The sequence below is a fragment of the Hylaeus volcanicus genome, unplaced genomic scaffold, assembly GCF_026283585.1.
Source record: "Hylaeus volcanicus isolate JK05 unplaced genomic scaffold, UHH_iyHylVolc1.0_haploid 12258___fragment_4___debris, whole genome shotgun sequence".
Classification (NCBI taxonomy): domain Eukaryota; kingdom Metazoa; phylum Arthropoda; class Insecta; order Hymenoptera; family Colletidae; genus Hylaeus; species Hylaeus volcanicus.
The window spans coordinates 7,435-34,426 of record NW_026531632.1 but is presented as its reverse complement, the minus strand read 5'-3'; the positions used below and the strand labels follow the sequence as shown (position 1 = coordinate 34,426).

At 36.0% G+C, this 26,992-nt stretch overlaps 1 protein-coding gene across 1 annotated transcript; it reads right to left on the bottom strand.

Moving 5' to 3' along the window:
- Positions 1-2,631: 2,631 nt before the first annotated feature.
- Positions 2,632-26,612, bottom strand: LOC128882200 (uncharacterized). Its single transcript, XM_054133792.1, has 9 exons — positions 26,381-26,612; positions 24,651-24,871; positions 22,734-22,956; positions 20,162-20,327; positions 16,047-18,163; positions 11,962-12,383; positions 10,525-10,846; positions 9,059-9,258; positions 2,632-7,198 (listed from the first exon to the last, which is right to left on the bottom strand). Exons 1-9 carry the CDS (start codon positions 26,591-26,593, stop codon positions 7,030-7,032), a joined length of 4,053 nt encoding a protein of 1,350 aa, XP_053989767.1. The 5' UTR covers positions 26,594-26,612; the 3' UTR covers positions 2,632-7,029.
- Positions 26,613-26,992: the final 380 nt, after the last annotated feature.

The following is a 26,992-nucleotide window of genomic DNA, read 5'->3' as shown; positions in this document are numbered from 1 at the left end:
TCTACAAAAATGATATGAAATTTATTTATAAAATATCTGAAAAGCAGTTACAACAAAATGGAGAACATTACAACGTTTAATAATAAATGTTCAATCGCTAGTAGTAACATAGAACGTATTCAAAGTAGGAAACTAGCAAAGAAATAAATAAGTAAATGAATAATGTAGGTTAAACAGGATTGATTTAGTATCAGGTCAAAGGCTTCGACAGAATTAAAAGTATGTCTATCGAATAATCATACTCACACAGTGACGTTTGTAATGCATTGCTGTACTTTTATTACGTTTGGCCATGCGTACCATAAGTGAATCACTCGACACAAATGTTTCTTCCTCTCTTATCGCACGCTTCGTTTGCTGAATAATAAAAAGTACGTCTAAGCAATAACAATAATTTTCGTTTATAAAATAACGCTACCCTATGTACATGCCTGGCGTTCGTATCAATCAGTATCAATATGACCAGGTGACTCAACAGAACGTTCTAATAACTAGCACTGACAAGTGATAATCAAATATACCCGTCGATCGGCTGACAACGTAAAAATCACCTTCGCGATTCTCGTGACTAACCGATCGGCTGATAATTTACAAAATTACAGTGAGTGTAGAATGTATTCGTACACCGATCAATTTCCCAAAAAACTTTTGTGTGAAATTGTAGTTTCTTAACTTCTGTTTTTGTAATCAATGATATTTTACATATTCTCGGAAGTCTCTAAGATAGATATAGTCCAAACAACATTTACTAGTTAATATATTGGCTTGTTCGGAAAGTCCATGCTAATTTTTGACAGGTCTGAATATATCGAAATGGCTGAAAACAAATAACATATATATGTACATCCCTTAAAAGGTGGAAAGGTTGTGGAACAAAATAATACCTATGTAATTCAATAAATATACATATAAATAAATGTATATTACAATTCAAATGTGCCTTTAAAGTTTTCTTAAAAATTGGCACGAACTTTCTGGACAACCTAATAATTTGTGAAATTAACAAAAAGATGCGAAAAGTGGATGAAAGTATAGAAGCAATAAGTATTTGGACGATTCTTATGACTAGACTGCGGATCTTTATGCATTTATAGGAAATTTGAATGTGCAAGAACCTACAGAATGCAAACAATATGCAAGAATATAAAAAAGATAGAAAGTAACGTTCATATCATAATATTTGCAGAATAAAATAAATTCCTATTTAGGTTCAATTTTTGTATGTACGTTCGCCAAGATTTTATTTTGCATAAAGATCCGCAGTCTACTTATGACGAACCATTTACAGGAGAGTTTGTAACGTAAACACATTAGTTTATTCCTCCGTGGGAATTAGAAAACATAAAATTTCCAGTAAAGTACTTTTGAACAGTTGTTCGAATACTTATTGCTTCAACATTTCTATCGATTAATTGCTTTTTTCTTGTTAATTTCGCAACTTACATAAATAGCTATTTTTTTTTTTGTAATCTATCTATTTTAGACATTTCCGAGAATATGTAGAATATCGTTTATAAAAAATAAGTTAATAAATTACAATTTTACACAGTTTTTTTTGGAAATTGATCGGTGTACGAATACTTTTTACACCCACTGTAGGTTGCCGTCGATTCGTCGATTCGAAAATAAAAGTTCGAGAGCAGATGATACAAGAAATTATAATCGTTCAACGGACAATTGTTTTCGCTGTTTAAAAACGCTGTCGAATAAATAATCGCGCGTCGGTAAAATGGAATCGAGAATCGTAACAAAGAACCCAGGAAGGGGAAGCAGTTTACGGATTATAAAACTATTAAAAGCCCACGGAATAAAATCGTTTAAAAAGAAATAGCGAAGCTGCGCTTGAAACGAATTCGAAACGTTTTTGTCCGTCGAGCCTCGTCAAAAAAGCCCTTTTCCTTTCATTCTCGAGTTTTGGCACCGGTCGAATCAATTCGTCCTCCCTTTTTCGAAAGGGAATACACATTCGACTTCCGGTTTGATTGCGGACTTCTATCCCGGTAAAAGTTTATCACAATAATAATAATAATAATAATAATAATAATAATAATAAAGTTCTGAGTGCGCGGTCTACGTTTTGTGGTACAAGTCGTTTCCCGATAGCAGGATTCCAAAATACGATATCGTTCTTAGTTTTCTCTCGCGTACGCGTAAATTTCCAAATGTACGCTAATTAAATTGCACAAAATGTTCTCTCACTGTTCGGTCTTTCAGTTTTCTTTCTCGTCGTGTGAAAATTAGATTTCACGCGTCGTGGAGATTTCACAGCTACCAAGCGACGTTTATCGTTTAATCTGAGACAAAATGCCATCAAGAATTCACAGCGAGTATACGTCAACGTTTCCCAAACTATGCGATTAGTAGTTAAATAAACGAAATAAGTAAATTTGGTGTGTTCGCAGCGTACGCCATATTCTTATAGTTACAATTTTAGACACAGACTAATCAATTTCTTAAAAATTGATGAGTCTAATGCAATGCATTCTCATTTTTTTTTTTTAAATCACAGTTGCGTCGTTCTATATACAATAATTCAGGGAACAGGTTTTGCTCTCAACTGAAATTAATATTTCCTGAATACGTACATTGTGAATTTGTGAATTTTATTGTCTAAAAGAAAATGCATTGGAGCGCTGTTATTCGTAGGTTTATTGAAAAATCAAACAGCAACGAAAGAAAATATAGAAAAGTCTTTCATTTACGACACTATAACTTGACTTTGGAAACATTTATTCTACGCATAAGCGGTATGTTTATTTAATTATCGGACAAGAATACGATACCCGAACCTTATAATTTGATTCATGTTGTGGACTCAAAGATTATGAAGGGAAACTTAGAAAATAAAAATTTGTATTTGCTGACGCTCTGTAGAGTCCAACGAGCTTAATTTAACAACATTATAAATTATATACAAGAGGGCAACAAAGGAATCGTAAATTTGGGAAACGCTGGCGCACATGGTAATGTGCACATTCCCTGTTAATCGTACCACGTATCTGCATGGTCAATTTCAAAGCTCTCCGGGCAAACGTTAGGATAACATTCAACTATCGATACCAACGGAAGAAACTAAATGTAATAAAGAAAGATCCATCGGCCCTAGATCCGAAAGAACAGCAAGAATCACGATTTAAGAAATTTTTCAACGGACTCCGCTTTTTAGCTTCCTGTTTCTGGTCAATGGGAATACCTCGATCAGGCGAAAAATCTATTGCTAAGATTCCCTTAAGTTGTTATTCAACGGTTTGACCTATGCTATCATGTATATACAGCATGGCAGTGATTACACACTTCTACTATTCCTTGCCGTACAATACACATGCTACAAAAAATTTTGTCCGCAACGTTGGAGCTGCTTTTAATTTGTGCCTACGAACGATCGCTTCCGCTGTCGATGTCGCTCGTTCGCAAGTTCATCTCGTCGACCCGTGTACGCTCGCCTGGAGCCAGACGAAACAACTATCGGCGCAAGTCAGAGTAACGTGCTCGTCGGCCTACCTATGCAACTCTTGTCATGCTTCGTTAACGTTTTTCGTCGTATCTCTTTAGAAAGACAAATATCCATTTACAGATCACAAAATCGCGCTCTTAACGTCTACGCGTCTCCATCCTCTCCAACCAACGACTCGTACTCGCCTTACTTGATTGCGAGCTACACCGAACGCTCGCAACATCACCTGAATCTTTAATCGGTTCGTCGTGGAAACAGCTAGTTTGCTTGGAAATTAATTTTAGCTTTTTCGCTGGCGAATTAGTTGGTAATAAGGAAAACATTAAGACGTTCTAAACATTAAGATAAATTCTATGCTGAATTTATCTTTCAATGGCCATGATCATAAATACACGTCGACGTTGAATAAGGAAACTGAATATATCTTACAAAAGTTGTCTATAACAGACAGGAAGTGTACATTCTCCATGTTTTCTTTAATTTGAATATTTGAGCATACACGCACGAATTTTATTTTATCTCTCAATACAGAAATTATTTCTGTATTTAAGAATATGGAGCAGGCCCAGGTTTATGACACTGCGTTTCGTCGTCCAAATAGCTAGTTTGTCCAAAAATAAATGTACCCTTTTCGCTGGTAAATTTATCAGTAGTAAAGAAAACGTCTATGCTGAATTTATCTTTCAATGACCATGATCATAAATACACGTCGACGTTGAATAAGGAAACTGAATATATCTTACAAAAATTGTCTACAACAGGCAGGAAGTTTACATTCTCCATGTTTTCTTTAATTTGAATATTTGAGCATACGAATTTTATTTTATCTCTCAATATAGAAATTATTTCTGTGTTCAAAAACATGGAGCAGGCCCAGAGATAAAATAAAATTCGTGCGTGTATGCTGAAATATTCAAATTAAAGAAAACAATATCGAGAATGTAAACAGTTTGCCTGTTGTAGACAATTTCTGTAAGATATATTTCGTTTCCTTATTCAACGTCGACGTGTATTTATGATCATGGTTATTGAAAGATAAATTCAGTTTTCCTTACTACCACCTCCAATTCACCAACGAAAAGGCTAAATTTATTTCCAGGCAAACTAGCTGTTTGGACGACGAAACGCAGTGTCATAAACCTGCTTGATGTTCTTTAACATTCTCATTATTTATAAATTGATCAACGTTTCAGCTAGACAATGAATAGCTGGACACAGTCACAGTTACAAGTATTCTTCATGAAATAACAGTGTGATAATTCCGTTAAATTTTCTCTGTCTTCTTGACAAGATTCAGGCGAAATTCGAGCGTTCATCGCGCAAATACGCTTAGAAAAGAGTTTCGCTTCGAACTTGAGATCTCTGAAACGCTTCGGTTTCGTGTGAAGTTAACGCGAAACTCGTAGAAAAATAAAGGAAACGAACCGTTTGTTCGATACGGAGACGGTTAATGAGCGCCCTTGTGGTGTCTGCGAAAGGTGTGTGTATAATTCTTTTTATACGGTTAGTAATTACGCTCGATTACATTCCTCGTACGACATTAGTACAATTATTAATTCATTAAAACCTAGGACATATTCACTACTCAAATAGATATTTTATAATAATTACTCTTTATAGTCTATCAAAATATTCATCACAGTGCTACGGACACAAAATTGTGTTCTGTTTATACGTGTAAATAATGATTTTTCTTCTGTATTTTTTTCCCTTTATTTCATCGTCGGTGGAGGAAAAGTCGCATAATCCAGCCACTCGTTGATTCGCAAACTGTACGTTCGAACGCGAAAAGCAGTTGTTCGATTCTCCATCGTTTTCTCGTACATCTTCTTTTTTTTTTTTAATAAAATAAACGACGTCTTTGATCGTCTTTCGCTTTATCTTCTGAAAATATCAACGAATCGATAAATGGCATCTATTTAAATTACACTTTTAAACGATTTCTAGATCACATGTTTCTCGTTCCTTTCTTTTTTTTTTTGTTTTTGTTTTGTACAATAGTTCGAGAGTGTCATTCCAATGTCAACGAGAGACCCGATTCTTGACGTTTTCAATGCTCGTATCACTAAATTTATTTTTCATCGCGATTTTCTGTTTTCTCTTTTTCTTTTTTCCTTTTTTTTTTTACGTAGAGTGCTACATACACACACACGCACACGCACGCACGCACGCACGCATGCACGCACGCACACGCGCGCGACATCATCATCCTGTTTAAAAAATTCTTACCTCACTTTACACGTGACTTATATTTACAACAATAAATCGAGAAGATGGCCTTCTAAGGAGATCTTCCGGCTTGCGGATGAATCGACGAGCCCTGAGCGACAAGAAATATATAATTCCAATATTCGAAAGACAATAAATCAGACGCCTATTCGTCCATATATATTAGGGGGAACCAGAAAGTAATGTTGTTTCAACGAATGCAACTACTTGTTTATTATTTACCAGTCTCACCGTGTACCAATCAATCTTTATCAATCAGGTATTGAAAATTTGCACACTAGATGACAGAAGGTTATTGATAACGAGGACAATTATATAATTGATTAAAAGTAAAAACATATTATAAATTTATTTGTTTGAATTTAATGTGAAAGAAACGACATTACTTTCTGGTCCTTCTAATATATAAATATATACAGTCAGTGTAATAAGTATTCGTACAGGAACCATTTATTTTAAATTGGTTGCTGTACGAATACTGTTTATACTGATTGTATATAGATAAAGATAATAGATATATAATAATAATAATATCGTATGCGTCTGAAGTAACTTTCAGGCGAAGAAATCAATTTCCTGCGAGAACAATTCAACTAAAAATTTTCGATTTCAGCGTCTAGAAACGGCGAAACTAACAGGGAAGAAACTCTCGCGAGCAAACAACGCCGGCGCGGGTGCGTTCATGTGTTACAAATAAAACGACCGCAGAAACAGAACAAAAAGAAGAAATAAATGGAAGCCGAAGAGCGAGACAAGTGGCTCTCAACGTTCCCCTTAGCCTTCTCGTTTCTCTTCTGAAATTACTCTCCGAAAATTCAGATCTCCTTTTTTAAACTCTCTTCCAAAATAATTCGAACTCTGGAGGATTCCCAGTTCTATTCCCTCAAGTTCTTCGGGACGCTTCTCTTCCAAAATGTGCCCGTCGAGGGTCTCCGGTGCTCGTCTTCTTTCGCGAAGAAATGGTATTGCTGGTACTTGACAAAATGACTCCCTAAACGAATCCTTCGATTTTCTACGAACGTCCATTTGGAAAGAGCAATCGACAAATGTTTACCGATATTAGAATCCTTACCGCGATCGTTTAATTTCGTCGCAATTCGTCGATTCTCGGTGCTTCTGGATTTCGTGTTTATGAGTCATCTCTTTCCCCAGGCTGCTGGGCCCGTTTCCTTCGTGAACCGTGGTCGACGACCGGCCTTTTTTCTTCGAAACGAGCCTTCGTACTTGTCAGATACACGTTTCCCTGTGAAATCTGTGCCAAAAACTGGTCTCGATCAAACCTCTGCGTGAAGGGGACTAGGCGAGCGGAGAGATTGGCAGCAACCCCACGGAAAGAGCCACGCGGCTCAGCACCTTGGCGAAAATTTCGGATTGGTGGGGCCGTGGATGTAGCTTCTTAGTTCCTTCGGCGGCTCTGAACCGAAATCCGACGCCGTGTCGACGTCGGACTTGCGGCAGATGATCATACGGATGTCCGTATGCAAGTAAATACGTCCAGACTTGCCGGACATAAATCTGAAACGGAGACAAGAAACTTTAATATTGTAACAAGTACCAACTACCCGCTCATGCGTTGTCTAAATTAATTGGTAGCTTCGAGAGGAACCGAAGAAAGTTAATAAAGCTCGCGTGGGTGGAGTTAGTTACACAATTCAGCTGTGGAAACGGATGAGGAACAAGGTGTAAAGTAGCAAACAGGTTACAGAAAGGAGGAACTAATAATAATCGTGGCTTCTAACTGTGGAAATATATTCGCTATGAAAACTGATTACTAAGATCCACTTGATACACTAAAGAGATTGCCCTTCGATGAAACTTGGATTTAACACTAAACGTACCAACATTTTATGTATCTTAGATTACGTAGACCTATCTTACCAGTAAACCAGTTGGTTTTTAGGCAGAAATTCTTAATTAAAGGAAATAATTTGCAGCGTAACCTCTGATTTTCAACAAAATATTAAAAACATGTATATTTATTTTTGTAAATAATGTAAGAATTAAGAGAAAGTCAGATGAGCGAAAGAAATAGCAATGAATGTACAATATTAAAGTAAATTTTGGTACGTTTCATCTGCTTGGTACATTTAGTGTTAATGTTGACAACTGTGTTCCAATGTAATTCTATTTTATATACCAACTGAAACCGTTGCAGCATGTTTGTTTCAGTTCGGTTATACCTTTTGTACAGACCAGTTGTGCCAAGCTTCTTTTATTTTCCATATCGATTATTCCTTTTGTGTTCTTTTTCTTGATAATAAATATATTGTATTGATTCTGTGTTTACTAGTTCCGTGTTCCTAGTTTTCACTCAACGGTTAACGAACAGAAATTTTTGACACCAAAGATATTCCGCTAGTAGCCAAACTTTCCAATAAATAACCAAAATGTATGACCAAAAATAAAATGAGTAACCTTTTAATCGGCTTTTCAACACAGAGTGTTTTTGTATTAAGAATTTCATTTTACTTCCTCCATAGTTGAGAATAATTAACGATTTTTACCCAGAAGTCCTAAGTTCTCTTCAAGCCATTGAAATGGAACTTTGATAAGAAAAGTTCTAATTCGAATAAGGTTTATAAAAGATAAAAATGGAAGTCCTTAGATGATAGAAATAGACATCTTCAGAAAGTAAAAAAGTTCTGAATCACTTTTACATAGATTTACTTTCAAACTCTTGATTGGCTATAAATGTTTTGATTCTTAGTTATTATATTTTGTATAATGTGATATTGTTTGTCGAATAAAATTATTACTTACAATATATAATAATTATAATATTTTATGAAATTTCTTCTGATAAAAGATCTGAAGTAATTGTTCCCATGGAATTTTTATTATAAGAGCTCTAAAATATCTGTTTAATAGGAAACATACTTAAAAAAGTTCAAGGTAAAACTTTTACACAAAAATACCACAATAGATATTTTTGTAAACGAAAAGTGAAAGTTCAAACAGTCTTTAGAACCACTCTGTATTTATCTCAACACTCCTGAGACTTTAATTTTAATTAATGAACATTAATTTCCCACTCTACGTTCAAAATTGTACAATTACAACAATGACACTCTTCACTCTTCAGTTCCATATACATTTTTAAATGTCTCGTCAACTTTATTTTGTAAGCTGGACAAAGAACAATCTTTATAGCTTTTTGTGGTACTAGTTACTTCTTATTTTGAAATAGTAATTAGCAAATTCGTAAAGGTCCACAGTAAAAAGCCACGATTGTTGGTGGGAACACTGGTGGTGAAGACTCTAAAATTTTAATCAACGAGGGGATAACTTATTCCCTTAACAGAGACAATTAAAATTTCGAAGTTCGCAAAACGGAGAAAATTTGACGTTATTAGAGGAAACAGAGGAAGTACGCACCTAAGATGAACGAGGTAGCGTAGCGTTTTGTCCCGCAGTGTTCTCTGACGTAAAAAAGTATGAGATCGTGGCGGCATATCAGAAAGATCGTATAGTACTACGAACATCTTAACGACTGTACCCAAAGGATTGAGAAGCGTTACTTGAATAGTACCGCTTCTTGGTACTTGGTAGCCCTTTTTGCCCAAATTAATATGTGCCTACGCAAAAGTAACAGGATTTGTTCAGATCAATGTTTCGGTTATGGTCTAGATCAGCAATTCTCAACACCATGGTACACATGGTCTTTTATTTAATAAGAAAAACGAATTGAATATAAGAAAGAGTTCTGTGCTTCCGTCAACCAAACTCAATTATAAGGTAAATTGCTTCATGGTATTTCTTAATTGATATTTATGACGAGGGTGTAACAATTATCTTTGGAAGTGCATTATTCATTTCATCGTGTGTCTTCATTTATTCCTCCATTTATTTTATTTGTCATATGAAAATTAAAATACGTTTAGTCATTGTATTATTTTGCATCTACAATATTTTCCCATCTTCTAGGCAGCATGTAGATTCCATTATGATAAAAGTGTGACAATTTCGAAACCTGTAACCTGTGTCTGGGCATTGTCATGCAGCAACGCTCTCTTTCCACCTTATTCGTTGCTTGAATTAACCAATTGACATTGATATCAATCTACCATGACTGTTTCACCTAAACCGAGTATCTCATAATAATGCACGCCTTTCATGGCCCACTTCTTTTGCGTGGATATTAAATTTTAGACTCTATATTATCGGTTGATCAAGGTGTATCCATGCTTTCTTGTGTTTAGGATTATCATAAAGAATCCATTGATCGTTTCCTGTGTTGATTTCATGCAGAAATCCTTCTTTGCTTTTCGCTTATCGAAGACCACCATTGATTTCTATCTATAGTCAGTTCATACAGGATCCATTTCCCTTTCTTGTATATTTTTCCAATGTCAAGCAAACGATTGGAAATGCTAGTAATCGTTTAATTCATACAAAACTGCACCGTAGATTTTTCTTTAGTGTTTTCGAACACAAAACTCTCTCCCCTACTAAACAGTTAGAATTCTCAAGCTATGAAGAAATGTGCCTCACTTATTTATCCATTTTTCTTTCATTTCTACCCTCAACAGGTAACATTTAACATTTATAAACCAGAATTTTCTCAAGTTTATCATATAAAACACCACGTTATTCGTGCACGAATGACATAAACGTCTAAATAAATTGCTAGATATCACGTGCAAAGCGGTACTTGGCCTAATCCCATAGCAATTCCGCGATACTCGGGCAAGAGGTTGAGAACCACTGATCTAGAAGATAATTAAACGCAAAAATTGTTCACCTTTGTAATCAGGTGAACAGAGAACAGGGTAAATTGCCGATTCATTAACGGATAAATATTTGTTTAAACATGAGAAAGAAAAAGGAATACGAGTACGTACGAGATAGGGCGTGGAAACTTTGTCATTGTCACCGAGCGTGTAGAAGAACACAGTGACCGGAAGCTTTCGATGTTTCGGACAGAAGGAACCGCTCGCTCCGAGCTCAGCCGTGAAACCGTGAACCGTGGACACGGGTTCGAGTCTGCCGTTCAAAGCTGATTCCTCGAAGCTGCCCAGAAGCGCGTGACTCTGCGGCCTGCTGCGGGATGTGGCACGTCTCTTTGGTGTCTCTTCACCTTCCCCTGCGTTCTCAGTCTCTCTGTCGGTTTCCTCTAAGGACACCGCACCTGGACTCGGTGGAGTGTTCAACTCGAACAACGCGCTGAAAAAGGAGAGCTTGTTTGGTGAGACTTTACGACCTTTACAGAGTCTTAATTTGATTAGGTTGCTGTGGAAGTTCTGACCGCTGTATGATACAAGTATACAGTAAATTTGAAGTGTAATTAAGATATTTGTTGCTTACACAACCCGGTTTTTTTTATGGTTGATACCAGACCTGAGCACTTCTTTCATAGTTTTATTGAGGATAGATAAAAACACAAATGGATTGTCTTATTTTTCTATGTTGTTATAATGTAGGTACCATTGTAAGAGTGATTGTTTAATCACTCACTGTCTAAAAGCCTTCTTACTTCAGGATTTGTGTATAATAAAAACGTGATACCTAAAACGAGTGTTAAGACTTTATATGAAATCCTTATACATCCTAGCATATTGCTCAAAAATATATATTATAAACTAACATTCTACATAGGTTCTTTCAACAGAAATTTTCTCCATCAGATAGGAAGCTTTCTGATTCCATCATAGAAAATGGAATTTAGCTGCTCCAGTAGTCAAATGAAATAGCAAGCAATTTTACTTTATTACAATTTTATTTTATAATAAATCAGTACAAAGGGAATGTAACCGAAGAATCGTAGTCTAAGTGTGCGCAGGATTACCTGCAGATATAGCATAAAACTTTTTAATGATTTTAAAATATTTAGAGCGAAATTTCAAGGTTTCTCATGGGGAGGATTTAAACTAGACATAAAAATCTGAATTTTGTAATTTAATTTTATATTTGTGTTACATATTGGGTCAAGGAATAGGTTCTAGTTCAACGTGACATTGATCCACCTGGATCGTTTGTTTCTGAAACGTTTAAATATAGGTGTCATACTTAAGCCACACTTGTTTGGCTACATTTCCTTTGAGTTAAATATATACAGATGTAGAGAATTATATGTCAAGGTTAAGCTCTAGATGATTTCGAACGGCCAGTACAAATTGATGCCACGATCAATCATCTACTATAGTTAACGTTTGTATCAGGGTCGTAGCCTACGATTCGTAGGAGCAACAAGACGTTTAACTTCGTATACAGGCAAAATTTCAGTGATAGAACTTCGATAGCAACCTAACGTTAAACTGAGAATCAAAAACCTGGTGTACCTTCTCTTAGAGGAAACAGAATTTAAGCTGCTATCGTAATCAAAGCAACAGCTGCCTCTTCTCAACGGAGCTGGACTCGAAGTCAACGGCAGACCGGTTCTGCTATGAAACACCATAGACGCTGCGTTCTCTAGAGACCGCCGGAATCTTTCTTGCTCGATCGCGGTGGGTACCATTTTGTCGAGGGCTTCGTCCTCCTCCGTGACCGTATTGTCCTTAGTGTGACCGTTGCCTCGAGATTTAACAACAGAGTAACCACTTATCTTCCCACCGACGCTCAGAGTAGGATCCTTGGGCAGCTTCGACATCGCTTTCTCCTCTTCCTCTTCGTGCTCTGCTGTGCTATTCTCTTCATTTGTACTGTGCAGTCTGTTCGGCCACTTCACCGACTCGGGATTATCGTAACCACGGCTGCCTTCCTCCTTGTAAAGAAAATTTAAATTAAGCAATGATTATCAAACATTTATTCCTACCAATGTACAGAACTCCAGAAATAGTACAACTTTTATTTGAGAATGTATGTAACGTATTTCAGTACCTCTGGAAGTTCAAAAGTTGCTGATCAAATTGTTAGAGGCACCGTAGTATAAAGAACCTCTGTTTTAAGAAAGCAATGTGAATCTTGATACAATGCATATGTTCAACGAACATTTTAAAGATGACAGCAGTATATACCAAGAAGTCAGAAGAATAACAGGCGTTATGCTTAATTTAAAAGAATATATTATCTAGTATGATTCCTTTGAAGGTGATGACTACATTAGGCTGGATACATTTGTGTATGTTTTTCATGATTATTCTGCAATAGTTTTTGCAAACGTTGAAGAACCAATGTGACCAATGACAATATTAAAAATAATCATGTAACGTAGTTGATCTGTAATACTTTGATTGCCTCAAGATTCACAGCTAGAAGACCGTACTAAAAGCATACAGGAAATATTGCATATACCAGACTGTACAATCCTGATCTTGGCTATATTATGCAAACCAGCTCCTCTATCCCTAATAATTTGATCAATGAGTGTACAAAGGCATGAATATTAGGTTATCCCAAAAATTTCTTTCGACAGACAACCTCATCTCTTAGAAGATTATCTCATTTCTTTTATAGTTAAACTATTAATTCAAGGAAGTAATTTGTTTCTAACAGTACAAATTGAAGAAAGCACAAGACGACCAGCAGGATGGGAAATAAATTGTTAACGTTCCACTGAGCAATCATTTACATCTTCGAACTTTCTAGATATTACATCATGCTATTATTATTTATTCCTCTCATTAAAGAATTCTATTTATAATAAAAGGGAAGATGGCATTATGCTGTTTCTAGAGATATAGGGGAAGGTAATAGACCAAGATGTATCGTATGCAACTCAGTAATGTAATGTAAAGCATAAAGTATTCTTACGAGCACCAGATGTATCAAATCATGCCCAGCTGCGTAACATTGAAGACAAAGAAGGTCAGTTGTTACTGACAATGGTGATTGATTAAACTGTCATCAGACGTTTTGAGATCTTGAAAGAATACAGCTGGTATAAAATAGTTTCTGTTAAAAGTTTCTGTTATATTTAAATTGTTCTAACCATAACTTGTTGAGCTGTAATCATACTCTAATCATTGTTAAGCAATAACTTAATATTTCTTTATGGCATTTATTGCAATTTGTTACACAAAATATAACAATATTGAATATTTTTGTCTTTGAAAAATTGAATATATAAATATTTCACCCACTGGTCCATATCTTCTTGTATAACTTATAATTACTAACTTTCTATTAATCTATTATTACACTAATATCTTAGAATCTGCTACTATTGTCTAAAGGCTTAAATCTTTTCAGTCTGCGGAATACAATATAAGATTTATTCTCCCTTTATGTCGTAATATGGTCCTTTTTGAATTTTGTAAATACAATTTCATTCTTATTTTTTTTTTTTTTTTTTTTGAGCTTTTTCCTAAACTTTAGCAAATTCGTCAAATTGGTCCTGATTTGGTTCATAGATGGATGGTCATACTTAATGGATAGACCCTGTATGTAATGAAAGCAGAAGGTAACTTTTTTAAGGCGAAAATCACACTCGGAGGCCAAGTATTAAGTGTTTCTTGAGATATTGTTTGTATAGAGAATAATTTATGTTAACTTTTTCATAACTTTGGGAATATTTAAGATATGTTCAAAGGTACATTTGGTAATTTTTTCGACTCATATCGCACAGAAACCTTTGAGATGTCTCGCATTTTTTGGAAGAACATTCATCCATTTCGTAGCAATGATAACTCAAAAACTAATCGACCGATCGTTTTTAAACTTTATTTACGGTTACTTTATTTAAATGTCTTGAATGTGAACTAAAGATTGGAATGAAAGTATTAAGTAAAGTATGTTTTTTACCTACAAAAAGTTGCACAAGTAGTAAAAATTGATACTATTTCCTTAAACGTTTTAGAAAAATTCAATTGTCAACTTTTTTGAGTTTAGTTCAGTTTACTTCAAATTCTTGGAAAACATCTTAACAATGTAAGAAAAAAGTTTCGTTTCAGATAACAATTGTGAGATTTAAAATTCCCAACAATAGCAGACTCGGTCGAAAACTTGCTATAGGGAAATGAAAAAATGAAATGAATTGAAAAAATTACTAGATGACCTTTAATATATACCAAAAATTACTCTCCAAGTTAAAGAAAATGAAATAAATTTTTCTCTATAAAAAGAAAAATGTCGAAAAACACATAATATTTGACCTCTTAATGTGGTTTATTCTCTTAAGTTTACAATTTTATATAAACTTATATTTGTGTTAATCGTTCCATTAGGTTGTCCCAAAAGTTTCTTTCGTTTTATTAATAATTAATACATACACAATATTTTATGTTTTATGCTACATTACAAAATTGTGTACAATTCATTTCGCTCCGTTACTGTTACAGCATCAATGTCTAAAAAATTAGATTGTCTATTCACAGTGAGTCCCAAAAATACTCGGACAACAGTGTATGGTTAGCTTTATGGCTTAATATCGTAGTTATTAAAAAAGCAATCGTCTTCGTTACTTTTTCCAATAATAAATCATTTATTAACATTATTAAAAATATATATATATATAAGATATAAATTACATAATAACAATAAACAAACGAAAGAATACCGCATTTTCGGGTCACAAAAATATTCGAACACTATGAGGAATAACATTTATTAATTAAAATTAAACATTATATGTTCCACATTAATATTTTGTTGCAAATCCCTTTTCTTTTATAATATGTCTCAATCGATTCGGCATATTAGAAATTATTTTTTTTAAATATTCTGTCGAAATGGATGCTCATTCTTCTTGAAGCCTAATTTTAAGTACTTCTTTGGAACGAATGGGTGTCTTGCGAATCCGTTGGTTCAACTTATCCTATAAGTTTTCTATAGGGTTAAGGTCTGGCGATTGTGGAGGTGGATGAAGGACTTTGAGGCAATTATACAATAAAAATTCTTAGACAATGCGCGACTTATGTTTAGAATCATTATCCTGGTAAAATTTCAAATCTTCAGCAATCCCCATTTTTTCTGCACTTTGTTTTAAATTGCTTTTTAAAAGATTCAAATAAGCATTCTTAACCATGATGCCATCGATAAAAACTAAATTGCCAACGCCGGAAGTCGAAATGCATCCCCACACCATTACAATGCCTCCTCCGTGTTTTATCGTACCCGAAAATGTAATATTCTTTCGTTTGTTTATTGCTATTATGTAATTTATGTAAATTTTTTGATTAATGTATACATCTTTAATAACATTAATAAATAACTTATTATTGGAAAAAGTAACGAAGACAATTGCTTTTTTAATAACTACGATATTAAGTCATAAAGCTAACCATACACTAGTGTCCGAATATTTCTGGGAGTCACTGTATATAAACACTGCTACAGAAAATAATTGAATGGAACTCACGAAAGAAACTTTTGGGACAACTTAATAATATCTTTCTGCTTTAGTCTTCGTTTTAGAATGATTTAAATGAGCCCAACCTAGCCTAACCAAATAAAAGGGTTTGTTCGATAGAAGAGGTAGTTTATATACCTTGTAATTTGTACTATAGATTCTTGGGTTTTGATGTGCGCCATTTGTACTAAGTCCCGACGGATCGGTGCACGTGTACCTCTTCTCCGTTTCCGCAATGAAATTGGAAAAGTCTATCCTCCTCTTCACCTTGCTGTCCCTCAAATTCTTTGGATCGTGCAAGCTGGGCTGGACGTTGTTGCACCAGAACGAACGCAGTACCGGCTGTTGGACCTCTTGGAAATCCTCCGTAGTCAAGCTCGCCTTCTTCTCCTGTTCCTTCTTGAAGAGTTGCCGGAACCGATTGAATCTCTTGTTCAACGCCATATGTAACGACTTCTCGTCCTCCAATGGCACGACGATTCTCTGCTCGGTAGCTGCTTTCTCGCAGTCGTTGTCTCGGTCGCTCTCCGCATCCCCACTGAACGTTGGCAAAGCAGACCTGGGTTTGGTCCCGCTGGAACCCTCCGGCAGGTTCCTTCGATCTTTACTGGTTCGCAAGATTGCTCCCAGTAGAATATCCGCTTTGTTCGAGACGTTCTGCAAGCAGTCCATGGGCTCGTTCGTTCGCTTCTCTACGTTATTGCGTTTCACTGCTTGCAGATCCTCGCTCGACCCACCGCAGTCGAGTTTCTCCCGTTTCCGTGACGGATCGTAGATGTTCTTATTGCCATAGATCTCGGTGAAAGTGGACTTCTCCATCGCTTGCTGATCGTTCTTCCTGCAGAGCTTGTGGCTGCAGCCCTCGCAGAACTTGCCGCGGTTCACGATGTTGTTCGCCGAGCATTCGTTGCTCTCCAAGTTCACGTAGTACTTTCTGTCCACTCCGTCCTCGACCGACTTCTCCGACCGTTCCCGCTTCTTCGAGGTCTTGACGCTGGTCCTCTTCCGTCCCGACGGTGTCCTGGCCCTCAATACAGCCAAAACCTCGTCGAACTCGCGTTGACTCAACTCCAGATTGCAATTCTTGAACCTGACCTCGTTCCCGTGTTGCTCCTGGCTCTTCAAGTTCTTCACCTTGTTCTCCACGTAACCGTTGCTCGGCGCGACACCAAGAACTCTCCCTGGAACCCTGCTGAACCAATCCAAGAATCCTCCTTCATCTTTCGGCTTCTCCTTGTCCTCAGGAAACGACAACTTCGACATCAACTGGCTCAAGTCCTTCCCAGGTCTTCCTCTGTTGTTCGCCGCTACATCCTCCAATTTCAAAGCTTCCTGTCCAGGGGACACTCCACCTGCGCTCGGCAGCTTGTTCGACGGTTTCGCGCAGCTCTGGTGCACCATGCAGGCGGTGTTCAACGACTCCTGTTTCAACCGATTGTTCGTCGACGGTCCTGGATTTGACTCGTGGAAAGGACTAGGTTGTCTGAACGGATTTATCACGAGGTACGGGTCCTTGGACACCGGCGGTTTGCAGGTTCTTTCAGGGTCATTTAGATATCCGTCTTTGTTCCCTCGTAGACCATAATACGCGCATTTTCCATTCGCGGTGCTGTTGTTCCACGACTCCACAAATGACCACGATAACGAGGAATTGAACGGTATCAAGTTCTCGAACAACCCGTTCTTCTCCGTAGACTTGCTCTCTGCTTCTTTCGTCTTCTTGCTGCCGCCCTGCGCGTCCTTCTCCAAATTGCACTGTTTCTCTTTGACACCGGTAGCGACAGACTTCAGCTGCGGAGGCTCCGGGTCCTCGATGGTTCGCTTGTAACGCTTCTCCATGTTCCCCTCGCGCTCGTCGATGTTCAGCTGCGTCTTGAAGCAACGCTCCAGGTTGTCGGAGTTGAGGTTGTTCCGGTTCCTGACGCCGTTCTCCTCCAGCTTGCAAGACTGACCCTGCACAGGCCGCGACTGGACGCGGTTGTTCGAGATCTCGGACGAGCATTTTGGGTAGCTGGAACTCTGGCTATCCTTCGGCTCCTGCGTCGCTGTCTCCTGCACGGACGGCAGAGGCATCGGCTGAACTGTCACGCAGGAAACTGAATCCGATGGACCGCAAGGAAGCGACCTGCGACGCTTTCTTTCGCTGTTGGGTCGCGGGATCGACGGCGACGGCGGCGAACCGTCCTCCTCCTCGCAGTTGCAGTGATGCTTCCCGGGCATGTTGCAGGGCGTCTGCAGCCTGTCGTCCACCAGAACTATTCCAGAAAAGCAAATTTGTTCAGGCTCGACTCTTTGGTAAGACTGATTCTTCGAGCATCAGCTTCGCTAATTTGTCAACGACTTGAAACATCAATACAAGAGGGAGAATATCAACACATACGCTTTTACCTGAAACTTTTTTTTGTTCACGTTAGGCACTTCATTATATCAAATGGCAATAGTGTAAGAAGTGTGATAAAGAGAAAAGTTACATGAATTGTAATAACCAAGGTGGTAGATAATTAGGTAAATTGTGATCCTATAATAATTGACGCAAAGGTTTGTTTGGTCTTTTGAGCAATGTTCAGCGTAGTCCTTTTCGGTGTACAAATATCAATTTTAAAATAATATCAAAAAATTAAATTTAATTAGAAATGATCAAGAACTTACTACAATAATTGACGCAAAGGTTTGTTTGGTCTTTTGAGCAACGTTCATTATATCAAATGCCAATAGTGGAAGAAGCATGATAAAGAGAAAAGTTACATGGATTATAACCAATGTGGCAGATAATTAGGTAAATTGTGATCCTATAATAATTGACGCAAAGGTTTGTTTGGTCCTTTGAGCAATGTTCATTATACCAAATGGCAATAGTGTAGGAAGAGTGGTAAAGAGAAAAGTTACATAGATTATAATAACCAATGTTGCAGATAATTAGGTAAATTGTGATCCTACAATAATTGACGCAAAGGTTTGTTTGGTCTTTTGAGCAATGTTCAGCGTAGTCTTCCTCAGAGAACAAATATCAATTTTAAAATAATATCAGAAAGTTAAATTCAATTAGAAATGATCAAGATTCAATATTAAAGAAAAAGAACAATACATTTAACAATGTGTACAGGGACAACGAAAACTCTAATACAAAATTTGGTGCTCTGTATCATAGAAGATTGATCGCATCTGACGTAACCTGATTTAATTTGTAAGAAATTACAAATGTTACACTGCAATTAATACAAATTAAATTAAATTAAAAATTAATACAAATTCAGTATCAAAAAGAAGTGCGATACATTTTACAATGTGTACAGGGACAAAGAAAACTCTAATACAAAAATTGGTACTCTGTATCGTAGAAGATGGAATGCATCTGATGTAACCTGATTTAAGTTGTAAGAAATTACAACTGTTACACTGTTGAATTCGTCTCGACATCAGCAATGACTTTATGACGTCCAAAACGTGTGGTGCCATTTACAAAAGTCAAAGTGATCTTTACATTTATATGTAAAAAGCATTTTTTCAGAGTTATAAATATGCAAACACGTAGTTCATCACCTTTTGTCTAAAACATTCTTTAATTGCACTACCGGAAATACCTAAATAATAGTCACATAACTTAACAGGTAGACCAGATAACTAAATATTTGTTTGTGACATAAATATAAATGTTTGTGATAATACAAAAGATTTGTTTCAGTAACGTTACACCAGCTACACCAATCACTATTTTTGTAGCAGATAGTCCTTCTGACGCTTGCCATGCATCATGAAATTATCATATTTTAGTCTTGTGGTCCCATATCAGTTATTTTGTTAAAAACGATTGAAGATAAATTATCTGTACTTCATACTACATGATTTATATAAAGCGATGATCAAAGGAACATTTTTGTTTTAGGTTGTTATTTTTGTCCAAATATTGTTTGTAAAAGAGAAATTAATTATTATGCTTACGTTATTCGTATGATTTTCAACAAATATTGAAATACAATTTGGATTGCTTTATTCTCCCTTTATTTCATAATATGCTCCTTTTTGAATTTTCTAAATACCACTTCATTCTTATTTTGTTTTTTTTGTTTTGATCCACTGGGTAAGCCTCTTTCTAACAAGAGAGTACAACGATTACAGAAGAGGAAAACAAATGGTAGAGACCAAAGAAATCGACGCGATGGACCGAAGATTGGAAGGTGAAGCTTAAATCGATACCGAAGGTGATACTCGAGGACCGAAATATCACGTTCGTCGTCAGTAATTTCCTTCATTACCAGGCAAAACCAGAGCCTCGGGATTCTGTGAAGCACTGGGCACCGGGATAGCCTTGGTGGGTGTCAAAGCCCTCGCGACACCCTCCTCGTCCTTCTCTTTGATCGGGTGCAACGGGCAGGTGAGAATCGGCAGCTCCTCCATCCTCGGCAGTGCCCACACGGTCACCTAAAATTTGCACGAGAAATCCTCTTCAGCTCCATTAAATGCAGTCGCGGCACTCGAACATGATCGGTGTGACTCATCTACCGGTTAAAAGTAGGCATTCGTTAGTGTCCTCGGCCAACCAGAATAGAACCAAGAAGGTACACCCGAATACGCGGACCACCATGCGGATTACATGGACGGTACGCGAGGAACATTGACCTCGAAGCTTTTACCACAACGTATCGTTTCACCGCGAGCCGTTGCTTGCCACCGATCGAACGAATTTCCACTCCTGCGGAGATTATTAACGAAACAATTCGCATCGAGGGGACGCGTACACCCAGCAAATCGGCAAGATGTTGATTCGGTCTACTTTTGTCTTTTTGAGTAACCGAATCGAGTGCTTTGGAATCGAAGCATCGTTTATGGCGGGGACATGATCCAGCGATTCGAGCAATTTGAAAATTCAGAGTTTTGGGGCAATTGATAAAGAATTACGTATTTGCGAATCGAGGTGATAGTACTGGGTGTCCGCGGTGAAGTGTGACAGACGCATATTTCAATAACTATTGATGATACGAAGAAATTGTTTAGATGTAAATTGTAGGATACAGTGAGTTCTATATTGTGACGTAAACAAAATTTTGTTTATATTATTATATATTTTTTTAAATTTATGTTTTTAGTATTAAATTTATATTTTTTATATTATTAAACAAGTTGGCAGGGTTTAGCTCTTTTTTTTTTGCATGAGAGTACAGCCCTTCCACTAAAACAATAGACGAGGTTCTATTCAAACAAATTTGTAAAACAATATCGGGAAAGTTCGGGAGTGCCGATTTTCACCCTTCAACAAACTATTCTGAAAAACAGGGAAAAAACAGATTTTAAAAATCTTGAAAATTGACGACGTTGCCTCTTAGGTGTATAAACAATTGTTTATAACATTTAAACTATTTTACTATAGACGAAACGGAAATTACTACAAACAACTAGAAACGATTCTGAAGAACAGGGAAAAAACAGATTTAACAAATCTTAAAAAATGTCAAAATTACCTATTAGGCGTATAAACAATTGTTTATAACTTTTAAAGTATTCTACTACACACGAAAGGGAAATCATTACAATCAATTACAAACGATTCTGAATCACATGGAACAAGAATATTTAGAAAATCTTGAAAATTGACGAAGTTGCCTCTTAGGCGTATCAACAATTGTTTATAACTTTTGAAGTATTCAACTACAGACGAAAGGGAAATCATTACAATCAATTACAAACGATACTGGAGAACAGGGAAAAAACAGATTTAAAAAATTTTGCAAATTTACGAAGTTACTTCTTAGGCGTATAAACAATTGTTTATAACTTTTGAATGATTCAACTACGAACGAAAGGAAGATTACTACAATCGACTACCAATGATTCTTAATTAGATGGAAAAAGCGGATTTCAAAACTCTTGATAATTGACGAAGTTTTACTTCTTAGGCGTATAAACAATTGTTTATAACATTTAAACTATTCTACTATAGACGAAACGGAAATCACTAAAAACAACTAGAAACGATTCTGAATTAGATGGTAAAAACAGATTTTAAAAATCTTGAAAATTGACGAAGTTGCCTCTTAGGCGTATCAACAATTGTTTATAACGTTTAAAGTATTCAACTATAGACGAAACGGAAATCACTACAAACAACTAGAAACGATTCTGAATTAGATGGTAAAAACAGATTTTAAAAATCTTGAAAATTGACGAAGTTGCCTCTTAGGCGTATCAACAATCTATTGTAATTTTTAAACTATTCAACTACAGACGAAACTGGAATGACTACAAACAACTCCAAACGATTCAGAATCACATGAAAAAAACGGATATGAGATATCTCAATGTCGGATGCGGGTCATTTTTTCAATATTTTTTATTTATTAACCTTGTCGGTGCTCTGGGCGAGTATAAAAATTAAATTAATCGTCAAATTATTTTGTTCTTGTCGTGCTCAAGGTGAGTTAAATCGCATGAGTCTTTTAAATAGGAAAGAGCTCAACACGCGTTAACTCATTAATCTCATTAACTCATTAACAATAAGCTCATGTGATTTAACTCACCTTGACCACGACAAAAACAAAATAATTTGACGAGTATACTCGCACAGAGCATCGAAAAGCTTAATTGATGAATCTACAAATGAAACTATTGTAAGTGTTATTGTTACTATAACCAACTACAAACGAAATGTCACCATTTTCCTTAAATAATAATAAAAAAAAAAAAAAAAAAAAAAAAAAAATTGTTTGAAAGTCGCGTGGCCAGATTTACATAGCTCCGACTTTCGTTTGCTGATGTAATAATGTGTATTAGTGTAAGCTAGTGGGTCGAGATAATGACGAACGCGACGGGTTCTAGACACGGTTTCCCTACCTTTATCGAATTTCCATCGCCGTTACCAGCCAGAGGGAAGGTGTGCTCTACGGGGGTTTCCCGAAATTTCCTCAGATTTTCCTCGTTATACGGTACCACCCTCGTCGCGATGTAGTTTGGCTCGTTGCCGTTGCTTCGGGACCACCAAGCTGCCACCTGACTAAAGTGAAGCCGCGAACGAACTGCTTGGTACAGGCCGTAGAAGTTCATCGTCTCTGGGCTCCTGGAAAACAATTTTAAACGCAATGTAATACACGATTAATAATCATTGATTATAATTGTAAAGTTTAGTTAATTTTTTAATTTTATTTTTAGTTAATTCAAAAATTCTGTTCACCATCCATAATAGGTGTGCCTTGGCCATCTTCGAACATTCTTTATATTATCAAGAATAATTCGAAGGTGTGGATATGCTCTTTGATAACAGTTCCTATTTAATGGCGACGACATTTTTCGAATTATATTATATTATTGTTTTCTTTAATATACCATTACTTCTTTTCGTTTATCCTACGCAAATACGTACATATTTGTCGATACATTTAATTCTATTCACAGAGATTATTTCTATTTTATTTCTATTTTAAATTCTCAGGAATTTTGCTTGTGTATATTCTTAATAAAAGTAGAAATAAAGTTACGCAAACATGTACAACAGGGCTTCTTAAACTTTTTTCATTCACGACCCCATTTATGATTGTGATATTTTTCGCAACCCAAGAAATATAAAACAAAGATATGTAAACATTTTGTGATGATTTATTGATTAGGTACCAATATATATATATATATATGAAAATAAGATAGTTTTTGAATTTGTTTAGAAATATACAAAAATATGAAATTAAAATTCTACAAAAAGTTGTAAAATTGTATTTATAATAGTTACAAAAATTACATACCATATTTTTCATCAAAACTGCATTTCTTGCAATAACAAAAATAAAAGAGAATATTAAATATTTAACATTAAAATCAAGCGACTCGATTTGTGGTCGCGACCCATAGTTTAAGAAGTCCTGATGTATACCATTCATTGACAAAGAACATTTGTTCCATTAGAATGTAATATGAATTACATATCCTTTATTTATATTACTCTTAACAAGAATAATAAATAATTAAAACCGTCAACTCTTAGCAATACAAGAATTTATCGCTTTTCCGGGTATTCTTTTACACTCTTTTTTTCTTTAAATCCATAAAGAATTTTTGTGTGCAACGCATATTTATTTGAATATAGAGAATATAAAAAAAAAAACGATGAGATTTTGAAAAATACGGTCTGAGCAATAAAGGCATACAATACAGGATGGGAAAAAAGTATGGAAACCTCAAGATATCTTTCGAGTTTCGTGATCAAACAAAAAATAACAAAGGTCACACATTAGGTAACCTTCAACGAGGAATCCAAAATGGTGACCTTGGATTTGACCTTGAAATATCTCTCGAGTTTAGTGATGAAACAAAAAAAAAAACAAAGGTCACACGTTAAGTAACTTTCTATGAAGAATCCAAAATGGTGACCTTGTATTTGACTTTGAACCTCATTCTCAAGGTCATTTCAAGGTCAACTTGTTTTCTTTTAACGGGAACCCCTATTTTTGATGCCGGAATCGAAAAGAGCGGAAAATATAATTAATTTAATTTATATGAAGGGCTTCTTCCCGTAAACAAAATTATTATCATTATTTTACATCATAAATGGATAAAACCCGCGATCTACTTATATCTACATATACTTGTATAATCCAATTTCGAACGTTGAATTTTATTGTGCCTATCAAATGTATCTGGACCTAATTTTATAACACGATGATATTTAATCTTGATTTTGAATGTAATATTTTAATTTAATTTTTAATTTAAATTTTTAACTTGGTAGAAGGCGATTCTCGAGGAGATGATAATACTCACTTGCTTGGAACAGTGGAGACACACCAATACTCCAGCAGCATCTCCGACGTGTGTTGCCATGGTGAGATTGATAAGGATGGCACGGTGCAGATCGGGTTCTTCGTTGCAGCTTTGGCAAAACCGCACGGACAGTCGCTGCACAACACCACTTCAATGCACAGGAACGACCCAACCACAGTACGGTCCGTGATCTCCCGGACGAGCACAAGATATCGATTGCACTGGACAAATCGTATTAAAGAAGACGCGTTAACAATGAAATAGTAATACATATTATCTTTAGTTCGGTCTTACTGCGTAACTTAACGGGTAGACCTTGTAAACTTCTTCATATTAACGCAGATAATTTATTTAGCATTGATGCTTACTAATGCATATTGTGCATATCGTACTGTATATCGTGTAATCCTTTTGTTGGAGTCTTGCGAGAATAAACCAGGAGAATTTCAAGGTTCCACTTTGCCTTTGTTCGAGACCTTTCGATCAATAATTCTGTCGCACACAACTGTTTCGGTCATTATCGTCGTGACGAATATGTCGGCCATATTGAATCCGCCATTTTAAATTTCGAAATTCTGATGTCACATTCGTAATCTCCTACCACGAAAACCATAATGCACTAATTTTTACGCAAATCTAACAAATTTTTAGTATACATGTCGGCCATATTGAATCCGCAATTTTGAATTTCGAAATTCTGATGTCTGATTCGTAATCAGCGACCAGGAAAACCATAATATACCAATTTCTACGCATATCTAACAAATTTCTAGTATACATGTCGGCCATATTAAATCCGGCATTTTGAATTTCGAAATTCTGATGTCAGATTCGTAATCAGCGACTACGAAAACCACAATGCACCAATTTTTACGCAAATCTAACAAATTTTTAGTATACATGTCGATCATATTGTATCCGGCATTTTGAATTTCGAAATTCTGATATCTGATTCATAATCAGCGACCACGAAAACCATAATATACCAATTTCTACGCATATCTAACAAATTTCTAGTATACATGTCGGCCATATTAAATCCGGCATTTTGAATTTCGAAATTCTGATGTCAGATTCATAATCAGCGACTACGAAAACCATAATGCACCAATTTTTACGCAAATCTAATAAATTTCTAATGTACATGTCGGGCATATTGAATCCACCATTTTGAATTTCGAAATTCTGATGTCTGATTCGTAATCAGCGACCACGAAAACCATAATGAACCAATTTTTATGCGGACCTAACAAATTTCTAATATATATGTCGGCTATATTGAATCGGTCATTTTGAATTTCGAAATTCTAATGTCTGATTCGTAATCAGCGACCACGAAAACCATAATGTATCAATGTCTACGCATATCTAACAAATGTCTAGTATACATGTCGGCCATATTGAATCCGGCATTTTGAATTTCGAAATTCTGATATCAGATTCGTAATCAGCGACTACGTAAACCATAATGCACCAATTTTTACGCAAATCTAACAAATTTCTAATATACATGTCGATCATATTGAATCCAAGTATAACAAAAAGTTAAATGAATAAACAATTTTTTCATTTGTTATACAATGAAATTAGAGTATTTATAACATTTCATAAATTTATTTTGAAATAGAGTTCTCTGGCAATACGAACAGTAAAGCGCCCATCGCATTCGCAATAATATATTATCGTTCGTCACTAAAAAGGATATAAGTAACAAGAATGGATTATTTTACCAAGTAATTGTCTTCTTCGCACACATGGTCATTTGGGGGCGCCTGCATAGGCGCTGCGCAGTGTGGGCCCTCTCTGTAACCCCGTGGAGGGCCCTGAATCCTCCCTTCGCACACAAGGACTCCAAGGGCTCGGAACACGCTAAGAATGCCACCCCGACCACCAACCCCATTTGGGCTGGGCACGCCTCCTGTCACCGCACCTAGGCAGTGCATACCTATAACAAACGAAATTTCGTCATCGTTAGTCAAAAACAGGATATTATTTGTTTTTAATCGATCTTACATTCTGGAGACTAAAACAGAACAGAACGCCTTCAAATGGTATTCAGAGTTGGCGATCAGAAGTTCCAAAAGACGGTCATATCTCGATTGAACATTTCGAAATTCTGATGTCAGATTCGTAATCAGGGATCACAAAAACCATTATGTACCACATTTTACGCGAATCTAACAAATTTCCAATATACATGTCAGCCATATTGAATCTGCCATTTTGAATTTCGAAATTCCGATGTCAGATTCATAATCAGGAATTACAAAAACCATAGTACAACAATTTTTACGAAAATCTAACAAGTTTTTCATATACATGTCGGCCATATTGAATCCGCC